At 48.8% G+C, this 12,497-nt stretch overlaps 1 protein-coding gene and 1 long non-coding RNA gene across 2 annotated transcripts; both read left to right on the forward strand.

Annotated features, from left to right (window-relative positions):
* Positions 1–122: 122 nt before the first annotated feature.
* Positions 123–10,680, forward strand: LOC116969042. Its single transcript, XR_004410596.1, has 3 exons — positions 123–343; positions 824–923; positions 10,643–10,680. It is a non-coding gene; the product is annotated as an uncharacterized LOC116969042 (long non-coding RNA).
* Positions 10,681–10,983: 303 nt separating this feature from the next.
* Positions 10,984–12,091, forward strand: LOC116969019 (zinc finger protein 135-like; the record flags this gene model as incomplete). The annotated part of the gene is made up of 2 exons (XM_033015993.1): positions 10,984–11,093; positions 11,262–12,091. Coding segments are annotated over 2 exons (675 nt in total), but the record flags the coding sequence as incomplete, so codon positions are not given.
* Between the last annotated feature and the right edge of the window lie 406 nt (positions 12,092–12,497).

Raw genomic sequence — 12,497 nt, forward strand, 5'->3', positions numbered from 1 at the left:
TAACCGGATGTCTTACTCGATAGGTTGCTCAGCAGTGGCCCCCTCTGTCTCTCTCTCTCTCTATGTCTTTCTCTCTCGGTCTTTTTCTCTCTGCCTCTCTTTCTGTCTCTCGCTCTATCTGTGGGATGTACACAGCTACATTGGACGTTGAGGCGGGGCCCGTCTGTGGGGCTGGGGCTCCCGCAGGCTGCCTCGCTGTTCTAGACAGTCTCTGAGGTCAGGTTCAAAACTCCTTTCTAAGATCCTCCATTCTGATTATAAATTTATCACCCAAATTTTTCTTCTTCCGGATTAAGGCTCTGGCGACCGCCTCCTGCACACGATCAGTTGGTTCACCCTCCAGGTACTCCACATCCAGATTTTTCAGGCTGTTTTGGTAATTTTGAATCACAATTTGTCGTGTTTGCTTTGCCCAGGTTTCAGCATTAAAGGCCAATTTTTGTAATGTTTCCTGGGTGGGATTTGCCGTTTTTACAAAGTGTGTTAATATCTTTGCCTGCCTCGTGATACCCTAAGTGGGTAGGCTCCGCTCTTGCAGAACCCTCAGATGGTGCAGAGTCTGGGCCATTTTATAAATAACTCTTAACAGCGACGGCAAAGGAATCTCTTGGCCTCGGTTGATTCCTGTGCTGGTCGCCATTCACATTATTACTGTTGTTAAACAGTCGCTCTACCCTCACTTCCCTCTACATGTTATTACTCATTTCTGGCTGAGTTAGTAGTAAACTATACTGCAGTACTAATGCAGTAAACTATAGCACCAATTATCTCTAGCATAGTAGGGCTAACACCAAGGTGCTCACCAAGTCTTTGTTTTTTCCAGCTTGCAGAGACCACTTGCCGAACTCTTCCCAACTGGGCAACGATTTTCCAGTTTCGCTATCACTGTAGCTTCATCAGGGAAAGAGATCTACTTCTATCCGGTAAGGGGTTTTAAAGAGTAGGTTGATGTCACACCCTTTCTGGGTTTGCCCCTCCCATGTGCTGAGTCCTAGTGTTAAGGTTCAATTTGCTTCAAACAGATGACAACACAAAAGTTAGTAATACAGTACCGTCTTTATTTCGCCAGGCCGGTGTGGGAGTCAACTCTCACCGTATGTAAAATACAGACTACAGAGTCTCTCTTTCTCCACACACAGGTAATGTTCAATCAGATATATTTATACTCTAATAATCAGCAATTCAGCAATTATTTATCTTACGGGGCTTTGTTCAGCCTCTTGCCTGTTCATATATGGTTAAAATCAGAGGATTGACTGGTTCTTCCGATAGAGGAAAGGTTCGCCCATATGTGGTTATGCTGAAGGAGCTATATTTGCAGATTCAAGCACTTGTTTTTTGACCTTGTTGATTAATTGTACACTACAATCTGTGGCGTAAAGGGTGAGAACGAGTTGCCTGAACATCTTTCTGATCATTTATATCATAGAGCAAAAACATTCTTGTTATTGTGCTGTCATCTCGCTAGTGTTGTAGAAGAAAGGCAAAAACATTAATGTGATTGTTCTGTACTCTTGCTAGTGTTGGAGGAGAAAGGTTAAGCATTCATTTATTGCTTCCAAAACTACAGCAGAATCCATTTTGTAACTTCTAAATCTTTAAACTCATTCCTTCTTCTTTATCATATATGATAACATTCACAGTCCTCGGTAGGTACACAATGGTCGCTTCATTTAACAATAAAAATCAGAGCGATGATTATAATGTAACACAGTGCCCCAGAGTCCACCAACTCCCATTTCCTTCATTGTACCCATGCATGTCACTGCCAAACTTGCAGATCTTTTCAATTTCTTGGGAAATATTGGTAGCAAGGTCAGTGATATTAGAGGATTCATCAGCGATTATAGGCGCAACACTCTCATCTTATTACAGCACAGGTGCCTCCTTGTTGATCTTTGTAGGTAAAATCAAACAGGAACTGGCTGTCTTTATGCAGGTATATGGAGAAAAAGGCTGAACATAGGTCAATTACTGGAAATTTGTCGGTTTCTGCCGGTATAGATGACAGAATGATATTGATGTCAGGTACTAAAGGAGCACTAGGGATCACAATGTTTAATAGCTCTCAGGTCTTGGACAACACACCATTCATTACGTATTCCCACTTTCGGGACTGGCAGAATAGGATTATTAAAGGACTTTGCTTTTCACTCATACTCCTTGGTGTACTAAAGATACAATGACCATAGCTATGCCTTCTTCAGCCTCCGGGGCCAGTCGATACTGTTTTAAACATGGCAAGGCGGCACCCTTTTTAAAGTCACTTTATGTTCAAGGGCTGAATGCTGAATTCTTATGCTTTGCCGAAAGTTCAGAGCCATTGATAACCTTGGCAAATCCTCAGTAGGTGGCTGTTGCTTTTCAGAAATAGTGTCCCATTCCTTTCTGACCCATGTGACCTTTCCTTCTGTGTCATTGGCAACTTTAAAACATGAAACATGTCTGTTTATCCTGCACCATTTTTTCTATTTCTTTTGCTGTTGCTGGAGGTCTAGTAGCTACAATTAAGTGTGACTCAGACATGTCGCCCATCTCAAATCGATCCCTTTGGTTTTTAGAGAGGTGGACCATTATTCCTAATCCCGGGATCCCAAATAACAACTGTTAATGGTTCAAGTTTATTCAACCAGGGGGAGACTCGTTCCTGGTATCCGGGATTAGGGAGGCACATATATAATTCAGTGCAATGCGTTTGCTTATGTTCATGGCTGGTTTCAACAAGATACTGTAAATACTGGCCTTTTTAAAAATGTTTTGTATGACTTCCTTTTACCTCCAGTCTTGCAGGAGGACATCCAAGTTCATATTTCCTTTTTCCAATTTCCAATTCTTTTGCAATCGGTTAGGTGTATCCAACGAGGATTATTTTCGACCTTCACTGCTGGAGGTGTAGTCAGTAGTACTTGCAAGGGTTCCTTCCAGCGTTCTCCCAATTTTTTCCCATACCAATTTCTTATCAGTTTGTGATCTCCTGGTTGTAAGGATTTGCTGTTATGGTTAGTTGATAGTGGGTTCTGTGGTTCAGTGGTTTCTGTAAGACTGACAAGGTTTGGGTCAGTTGCTGTGCATATGTAATTAATTCATCACTAAGGTCCTGTCCAATCTCAGTCAAGGCTTTACTTAAACTCTTTAACTACTTACAAGGCAGACCCTTTAAAATAGGTCATTACTAGACTAAGTGGGACCCGTTGGGTCCCATGTTCACACAGGAGAGCTGGTCCTCCGACGCAATATTCCACCTCTCCAATAATTCCAGTGGGGGGGGGGGCTTTCTGGAGTGCTGGTATAGGTGTTGTTGGCTGCAGGGACTACTGGTCTCCAGAAGGCTAGTATGGACATTGTGGGCCAAATGGATTCTTGGGGTAGCAGCTCAGTCCCTCAAGTCTGATGTCCTGCAGCTCACTCACGGCTGGTGGGCTGGCAGTTGACTCATAGCTACTCCTTGAAATTCCATTTCAACCAGAGTGCAAGGCCACCAAATTCAAATCCATTTTCCTACCATTTCAAGCAGGGTGCAAGGCCACCAAATTCAAATGCAGTTTCATACTATTTCTAAAATCACAGCCGTAAACGGTAGCGTTTTATCTAAAATCAATATAGTACAAACAGGAAGTTGTTAAGTTTTGACAAACAACCATTTGCATGCAGTGCCTTTTTACTTCAACCCAAACCCCCCAAACAACCATTGGCATGCAGTGCCTTTTCACTTTAACCCAACCACCCCCCCAAAAAAAACAATAATTTGCATGCAGTGCCTTTTCACTTCAATCCAAACCCCCCAAACAACCATTTGCATGCAGTGCCTTTTTACTCAACTCAAACCCCCCAAGCAGCCATTTGCGTACAGTGCCTTTTTACAACCCAAACCCCCCAAACAACCATTTGCATGCAGTGCCTTTTTACTTCAACCCAAACCCTCTAAACAACCATTTGCATGCAGTGCCTTTTTACTTCAACCCAAACCACCCAAACAACCATTTGCATGCAGTGCCTTTTTACTTCAACCCAAACACCCCCAAACAACCAATTGCATGCAGTGCCTGTTTACTGCAAACCAACCATATTTTCATTTTCAAACCACATTAAGGGCACTCACAGTTGAGTAGACATGTGTTCGGTGTTATTCAGAGCTCAGAGACACGTGACCCTCTGGCGTCCTCCATCTTGCAGAGACTGAGTGAGGCACACCACTTCCGGGTTTTATAGTCCCTCCTCCCCTCCCACCAGCAGGGGCAGCAAAGAGAATGGCAATTTTAAAAAAAACATTAATATCTCTCTGATTTTTAATCGATGGGAAAAATCCTCTGGTCCAGAAAGGCGGAGGGGGGCTCTGAGTGAGGTGGCCAAAAATGACGGCCGTAGGTGGCGGCGTTCTCTCGTAAAATCACAGCACAGCGAGCCAAAAGCGGTCAAGATCAGACTTTTAGTAATATAGATAAAGAAAAAAACAATTACAAATTAACAGATTTTTTTTTCTGCGATAAAGGCATTTCCAACTCTCATCCAACACCTCAATCTAGGTATGTTGCAAAGCCTACCTGAAGCGTCGTTGAAAATCTGTCGCTGCGAGTGTGCGCGATTTTGGCGCCGTTTAGAGGGGGCGGGTTTAAAACGCGATTTTCTCTAGGCTGTTCCAATCGAAAATGTTCAGCCTAGTTAATTATTAACGAAAAATCGCTGGAAGACCCCGTCGCAAAAGCTATTATTAGGTTTAAAGGCCTTGAATAATAGTTATAGTAGTTTAAAAATCAATCTCTAAACCCGCGACCGCCAGCAACCGCAGGGTCTCATAAAGCAAACAATTGAAGTTAGGCTGTATATTTTTACATTAAAAAGGGCTTCTAAAGATCCCTTTATACGAAGTTTAATATTGCGAGTAGCTCATTTTGGGCCCATTATATCCCGCAGTATTTTTCTGGGCATTTGGGGCACAAATCTACCACAATGTGAACGTTCTAAACCAGCGCGTTCCACAGGGACCCACTAGAAAGCTGATTTAAATGGGCATTTATTTACAGCAATTAAACACTAAATTCCTTCCATTTGGCCTATAAATTAATGTAAATGAGATTTAAAAATCATGTTTTATTGTGAATTATTTGTGAATATTATTTGGACATTTAGGCTATTTAAAAATGTTAATCATTTATTAAGAAATGGATAGATGTTTAGATCTAGTAATTGAAGTTTGAAATTAGCTACAATTAGGTAACTAACTAATTATATGCTTTAATTTCAGGTCATCCAAGTAAGATTATTTTATATTTGTTTCAGAATGCTTCAATCTATGATAACTGAAAATTTCATTCAGTTCTCTTAATTTTTAAGAAAGTTATGGGCTTTTGACTGTTCACGATCACAGCTTTTTTGTTATGTCCATAGAAAATCAATAGGGAACAAGATGCTCATTTCCCAGTATGAAAATGGCCATAACTTTTTAAATACTTGAGATATGAAAGTGAATTAGGTGTCAAATTAAACTTATTTTTATGCTTTATCTGATGGGATAAATTACAGACTTGATTTTTTAAATCTCAAAATTTTGTAACATTGCTACTCAATCTGAATCCCACATGGCCTGTGTGCAATTCAAAAGATAAGAAATAGGAATAAATCAAACTTAAAATACTGACAAGGTCACCAATCCTAATGCCAAATTACGCAGCGAAGAAAATGAACAGTCTCCTTGCTGATCCACATCCGCTGTTTAATAAAAGTTGAGAAGATAGAGAATAAACAGAATTTCCACATAGATCGCCAATGCATTTCCGAAGAGCAAAGGAAAATAAACTAACTGTGTGTGGCTGCACCCCCACACAACTGCAACTTCTTAGAGACACTACCTTTTAAACCACACGAGACTCTACAAAGATTTATCATGTAAATGAGCAAGCTCATTCAATGACATCCTATTTCATCTGAATTATGTTCAACATTCATCCAGAACCGGTTCCACAAACAAGTAACAGTCTTAAAACTCACTCACTCTACACCCTCTTCTGTGACATTCACTCACAAATTTCAACACCTCACGCAATATGTTGAATCTCAGATATTCACACACTTTAAAGCAATAAATGTCTCACTCAAGAGTAAAACACAGTTATACACACCTCAAGGAAATCATGCAAAACTCTTAAAACTTTGATACACCCCAAAATGTTCATACTTTGTTCATAAATACAGCACATACTGAAGAACGATCTCAACCCAAAACACACATCTACACATCCATTATCTCTCTCTCTCTCTCTCTCTCTCTCTCTCTCTCTCTCTCTCTCTCTCTCTCTCTCTCTCTCGTTCTCGCTCTCTCTCGTTCTGTCTCTCACTCTCTCCCTCTCTCTCTCTTCCCCTCCTTATCAGCATGCGTAAGGAAGTGTATATAGTGTAAAAGAGAAAGGAATGTAAAGTTAATTAATGTAACGTTTTGTCACGTAAAAAGATATTTGGAAACAAGGGGGTTGCGCCGTTGACCCTTTGACGGGCATAAAAACATCAGGTACACAAATTTGTCCGAGAGGTTGAGACAGAGGCCCGTCAAAGGGTCAACGGCGCAGCCTCCTCGTTTCCAAAGATCTTTATACGTGGCAAAACGTTACATTAATTAACTTTACATTCCCTTGTCTGACAGAGCCGTTCTGCCTACTAGAATCTTTGGTTCTGTGGGGACCAATGTGCAGAATTCGTAATCTACTGTGCGGGCGGTAATGTCAGCAAGGGCATTCCCCCGGGAGACTTTGTAGGGGCCACTTGTATGGGCCACTTGTATGGGCATTGCACTTAATAATGTCCAGTTGGACTGGGAGAGCTAAGGCGTGCAGTAGCTGGTGCAGTAGCCAGCGCCGGTTTTACGTCTGGGGGTGAAAAATATTATAAACATCTCCTTATTTACTAAAGTAAATTTCCACATAAACTACATGTCTAGGGGTAAAACTGGGGTAAATAATGTTATAAACATCACTCAGTGTCTGTTCCCCCCCCACCCCCCCCCCCCTGTAAATAATCAATAAATCTCCACATAAACTACAGGTCTGTGAGAAAAATGAAAAACTGGTGTAAATAATGTTATAAACCACTGAGTGGATATATGAGGTAAATAATCAATAAACTCTCCCACTCCCCTCTCTCCATCTCCATCTCTCCCCCACTCTTCCCCCTAGCTGTACATAATCAATAAACCCCCGTCTAAGGGGGGTAATCAATAAACTATCCGTCAACCCTCCCTCTCTCCACCTCTCTCTCCCCCTTGACCTCCTTCCTTAAGTACCCTGGGATGTAGACCATCAGGCCCTGGGGATTTATCAGTCCCATCAGTCTACCTTACACCATTTCTTGCCTAATGTGAATTTCCTTCAGTTCCTCCGTCACCATAGATCCTCTGGCCATTAGTACATCTGGGAGGTTGTTTGTGAAGACAGATCCATTAGTTCAACTCATCTGCCATTTCCTTGTTCCCCATAATAAATTTGTCTTTTTCAGTCTTCAAGGGCCGAAATTTGGGCGTAACTATTGTTTTCCTCTTCACATACCAAAAGAAGCCTTTACTATCCTCCTTTATATTCTTGGCTAGCTTACCTTTATACCTCATCATTTCTCCCCGTATTGTCTTTTTAGTTATCTTCTGTTGCACTTCAAAAGTTACCCAATCCTCTAGCTTCCTGCTCATCTTTGCTATGTTGTACTTCTCTTTTATTTTGATTCTGTCCCTGACTGCCCTTGTCAGCCACGGTCGCCCCTTACTCCCCTTGGAATCTTTCTTCCTCTTTGGAATGAACCAATCCTGCACCTTCTGTATTAATCTCAGAAATACCTGGCATTGTTGTTCCCCCGCCTGTTAAGGTGTAACCCATCCTTTTTGTACAATTTTCCCTTCCTCCAAAGCAGATCTCAGTGGTCTAAGAATCTAAATCCCTGCTCCCTGCACCAGCTCCTCAGCCACACATTGAGATCCTCTATCTCCCTGTTCCTTCCCTCACCAGCACGAGGAACTGGAAGCAAACTGGAGATAACCACCTTGGCGGTTCAGCTTTTCAGTCACTTTCCGAGTTCTCTGAGGTCACGCTGAAGAATGTCTTACCTCTTCTTCCCGCCGTCATTTGTGCCGACATGCACTACCACTCCCGGCTGCTCAACTTCAGTCTTGAGGATGACAATCGGTCCGTGACATCCTGGATCCTGGCATCAGGGTGGCAACACACCATCCTTTACTCCCACCTGTTGCCGCAGAAACCCGTCTGTCCCCGACTACCACGGCTCTGCCTGACGTCTCTCTTCGGTTATGCCTCAGCGTCACCTTTTGACTCCCAGACCTGTTCCTTTTCTCTTCGGGTGTCTTCGATGTAACGATCTTACTGTAGGTCTTGTCCAGAATTTTCCCGGGTGATCCTGAGGTCATCCAGTTGCTTCTCCAGTGCCCCAACATGGTCCTTCAGGAGCTGAACCTGGACACACTTTGCTAGAGGCAGGAAACATGTTCCCGATCTTGGGGGTGTTCAGAACCAGGGACCATAGTTTAAGAATAAGGGGTAAGCCATTTAGATCGGAGATGCGGAAACACTTTTTCACACAGAGAGTTGTTAGTCTGTGGAATTCTCTGCCTCAGAGGGCGGTGGGGGCCGGTTCACTGGATACTTTCAAGAGAGAGCTAGATATTGCTCTTAAAGATAGCAGAGTCAGGGGATATGGGGAGAAGGCAGGAACGGGGTAATGTTGGTGGATGATCAGCCGTGATCACATTGAATGACGGTGCTGGCTCGAAGGGCCTACTCCTGCACCTATTGTCTATGTTTCTATGTGAAAGCTTTTCACTGCACATCACTGTCTACATCTCTCCTACGACCCTCAGTCTGAGGAAGGGTCTCGACCTCGAAACGTCGCCCATTCCTTCTCTCCAGAGATGCTGCCCGTCCCGCTGAGTTACTGCAGCATTTTGTAGTCTAGCCCCCCTTGAAGTTTTATCTCAGGTTTGCAGCCTCTGCAGCTGCTGTGATTGTTTCCCCTCCCCCCCCCCCCACGTGGTGTAGGAGCCGCGGGGGCAGGGCCGGCCCCGCCGTGGCAACCGTTGCTAGGGCGGGATGGGCGGCTCCAATTGGCAGAGGACGCTGTCCGTCCAAGGGGCGGGGGTGTGGCTCTGATTGGTCGTTCGCAAGGAGGGGGCGGGACCTGCTCCTTTGTGACGTGAGACGAAGAGGCGGGAACAGCTGCCGCCGCTCGGCCCCGCGTCCTTTCCCCACCCCCTCCTCCCTCGCCGAGGCCGATCCTGCGGCCGGCGACACGAGGAGCCGGAGCCCGAAGCGTGCGGGCGGAGGGGGATGTCAGTGAGTGAGTCTGAGCGCCCTCTGGTCCTCCGACTGCAACGTTAACCTGGCGGCGGGAGGCCGTGGTGTAGCCGATCCATGTTCCCCTCAAACGCTGGCGGGGCGATGCCAGCAGTCCCCACCGTGACGTCAGGGTGCCTGTCGTGTGTGTAGGGGGCAGGGGTACGTCACGGGGCAGGGTGGGGGTACGTCACGGGGCAGGGTGGGGGTACGTCACGGGGCAGGGTGGGGGTACGTCACGGGGCAGGGTGGGGGTACGTCACGGGGCAGGGTGGGAGTACGTCACAGGGCAGTGTGGGGGTACGTCACAGGGCAGGGTGGGGGTACGTCACGGGGCAGGGTGGGGGTACGTCACGGGGCAGGGCGGGGGTACGTCACGGGGCAGGGTGGGAGTACGTCACGGGGCAGGGTGGGAGTACGTCACGGGGCAGGGTGGGGGTACGTCACGGGGCAGGGTGGGAGTACGTCACGGGGCAGGGCGGGGGTAGGTCACGGGGCAGGGCGGGGTACGTCACGGGGCAAGGTGGGGGTACGTCACGGGGCAGGGTGGGGGTACGTCATGGGGCAGGGCGGGGGTACGTCACGGGGCAGGGTGGGGGTACGTCACGGGGCAGGGTGGGGGTACGTCACGGGGCAGGGTGGGAGTACGTCACGGGGCAGGGCGGGGGTACGTCACGGGGCAGGGTGGGGGTACGTCATGGGGCAGGGCGGGGGTACGTCATGGGGTGGGGGCACGTCACGGGGCAGGGCGGGGGTACGTCACGGGGTGGGGGTACGTTACGGGGCAGGGCGGGGGTGCATCATGGGGCAGGGTGGGGGTACGTCATGGGGCAGGGCGGGGGTACGTCATGGGGTGGGGGCACGTCACGGGGCAGGGCGGGGGTACGTCACGGGGTGGGGGTACGTTACGGGGCAGGGCGGTGGTGCATCATGGGGCAGGGCCGCCCTCCTTCCTCATCCCAACCCCTCCCTTCTCCCCCTAATCCCCTCCTCTTCCACCACCCTCTCGCCTCACTCGCTTCTCCCCTTCCCCTCACTTCCACTGACCTCATTCCCCTTCCCCACTTGCCTCCTCACCACCTCTCCACTCCTTCCCCCCCTCACTCCCTCCTCTCCATCCCCCTTCACCCCTCCCGTCACCCCCTGCCTGGTGATGCACCGTCGCTGGTCCTCCAACTGCAGCGCCCCCTTCTTCATCCCTGCTCCCCTCACACACCCCCGCCCCCCCCCCCCCCCCCCCCCCCTTCAAGCACTAGCAATGTTCACGCGTTAGTAAGGTTCTGTTTACCAGCTTGTTGACTCTCTGTGTTCCCCTCCTGCAGGGTTTAGGAGCCGTTGCTGTGGACGGAGAGGTGGGGACGTGAGCGGCCATTGAGAGCGGCCAGGGTGCCGGTGAGCCCCCACATCTGCTCGGTGTGCGGGCTGAGCTTCGAGGGGCTGAGCTTTGGTGGAGGACCACATGTCGGGGCACAACAAGGAGAAGCGTTATGTGTGCGACGTGTGTGGCAAGGCCTGCTGGTGCCCGAGCAAGCTGGAGATCCACCGGCGGGTTCACACAGGCGAGAAGCCCTATGGCTGCTCCACCTGTGGCAAAAGATGTACCCGGTTGTCGGGGCTGCGGGAGCACCAGCGGGTGCACAGCAGTGAGCGGCCCTTCACCTGTTCCGACTGCGGCAAAGGTTTCAAGTCGTCCACGCACCTGAAGGTGCACAGGTGCCTGCACACCGGGGAGCAGCCCTACACCAGCAGCGACTGCGGAAAGAGCTTCACCCAGTCCCAAAACCTGCTGTTGCACCAGCACACCCACAGCGGGGAGCGCTCCTACACTTGCAGTGACTGCGGCAAGGGCTTCACACGCTCCAGCAACCTGCTGGAGCACCAGCGCACCCACACCGGCGAGCGTCCCTACACCTGCGCCCAGTGCGGCAAGGGTTTCAACAGCTCCAGCAGCCTGCTGGTGCACCAGCGCACCCACACCGGCGACCGCCCCTACACTTGTGCCCAGTGCGGCAAGGGCTTCACCCGCTCCACCAGGCTGCTGGAGCACCAGCGCACCCACACCGGGGATCGACCCTACACCTGCGTCCAGTGCGGCAAGGGCTTCACCTGCTCCACTAGCCTGCTGGAGCACCAGCGCACCCACACTGGCGAGCGTCCCTACACCTGCGCCCAGTGCGACAAAGGCTTCACCAAGTCCAACAACCTGCTACAGCATCAGCGCACCCACACCGGCGAGCGTCCCTACACCTGCGTCCAGTGCGGCAAGGGCTTCACCCGCTCCACCAGTCTGCTGTCCCACCAGCGGGTGCACGCCGGTGACCGTCCCGTCGCCAGCCCAGTGTGTGGAGAGCGCTTTGCCATTGCCTCTCACGCCCTGTCTCACCAGCACTTGCACACCAGTGGCCAGCCCAACGACTGCCCGTACTGTGGTGAGGCATTTGACAGCTTGCAGGGGTTGCTGCAGCACCGACGGGCTCATGCCGGCGAGCAGCTGCTCCCACTATGACAAGCGAATCATGGGGGCTGCGGGAGCACCAGCGGATACACACCAGAGAAAACCCCTTTGTGTGCGCTGAGTGTGACAAGGGTTTCACCCGCATGTCCAGCCTGTGGCAGCACCGGCGTACCCACAGCGGTGAGCGTCCCTTCCCCCGCCTGTCCTGTGGTAAGAGCTTCACCCGCCTTTCTCAACACGAAATGTCCCCCATTCCTTCTCTCCAGAGATGCTGCCTTTCCGGCTGAGTTACTCCAGCAATGTGTGTCCATTTTTGTAAACCAGCATCTGCAGTTCCTTGTTTTTAAACCATCCTTGTTAACCATCTCTGCATCTTCCCCAAAGCCTCCACATCAGTCCTGTAATGGTGACCAGAACTTTATGTATTACTTCAAATGCTACCTGACCAATGTCCCTTAAAGCTGCACATATACATTCCTCTCTACTTATTGCACACCGTTTTATCTCCTTATATTCCCTCGCCTCTGTCATTTACTTCACCCATCTGCCAATTACCCCATTTGTTAACATAGTGTCAGTCTGAAGAAGGGTCCTGACCCGAAATGTCATCTATCCATGTTCTCCATAGATGTTGCCTGACCTGCCAAGTTACTCCAGTACTCTGTAAAACGTCACCTATCCATGGTCTCCACAGATGCTGTCTGATCCGCTGAGTTACTCCA

Source organism: Amblyraja radiata (genome assembly GCF_010909765.2).
Source record: "Amblyraja radiata isolate CabotCenter1 chromosome 42 unlocalized genomic scaffold, sAmbRad1.1.pri SUPER_42_unloc_2, whole genome shotgun sequence".
Lineage (NCBI taxonomy): Eukaryota > Metazoa > Chordata > Chondrichthyes > Rajiformes > Rajidae > Amblyraja > Amblyraja radiata.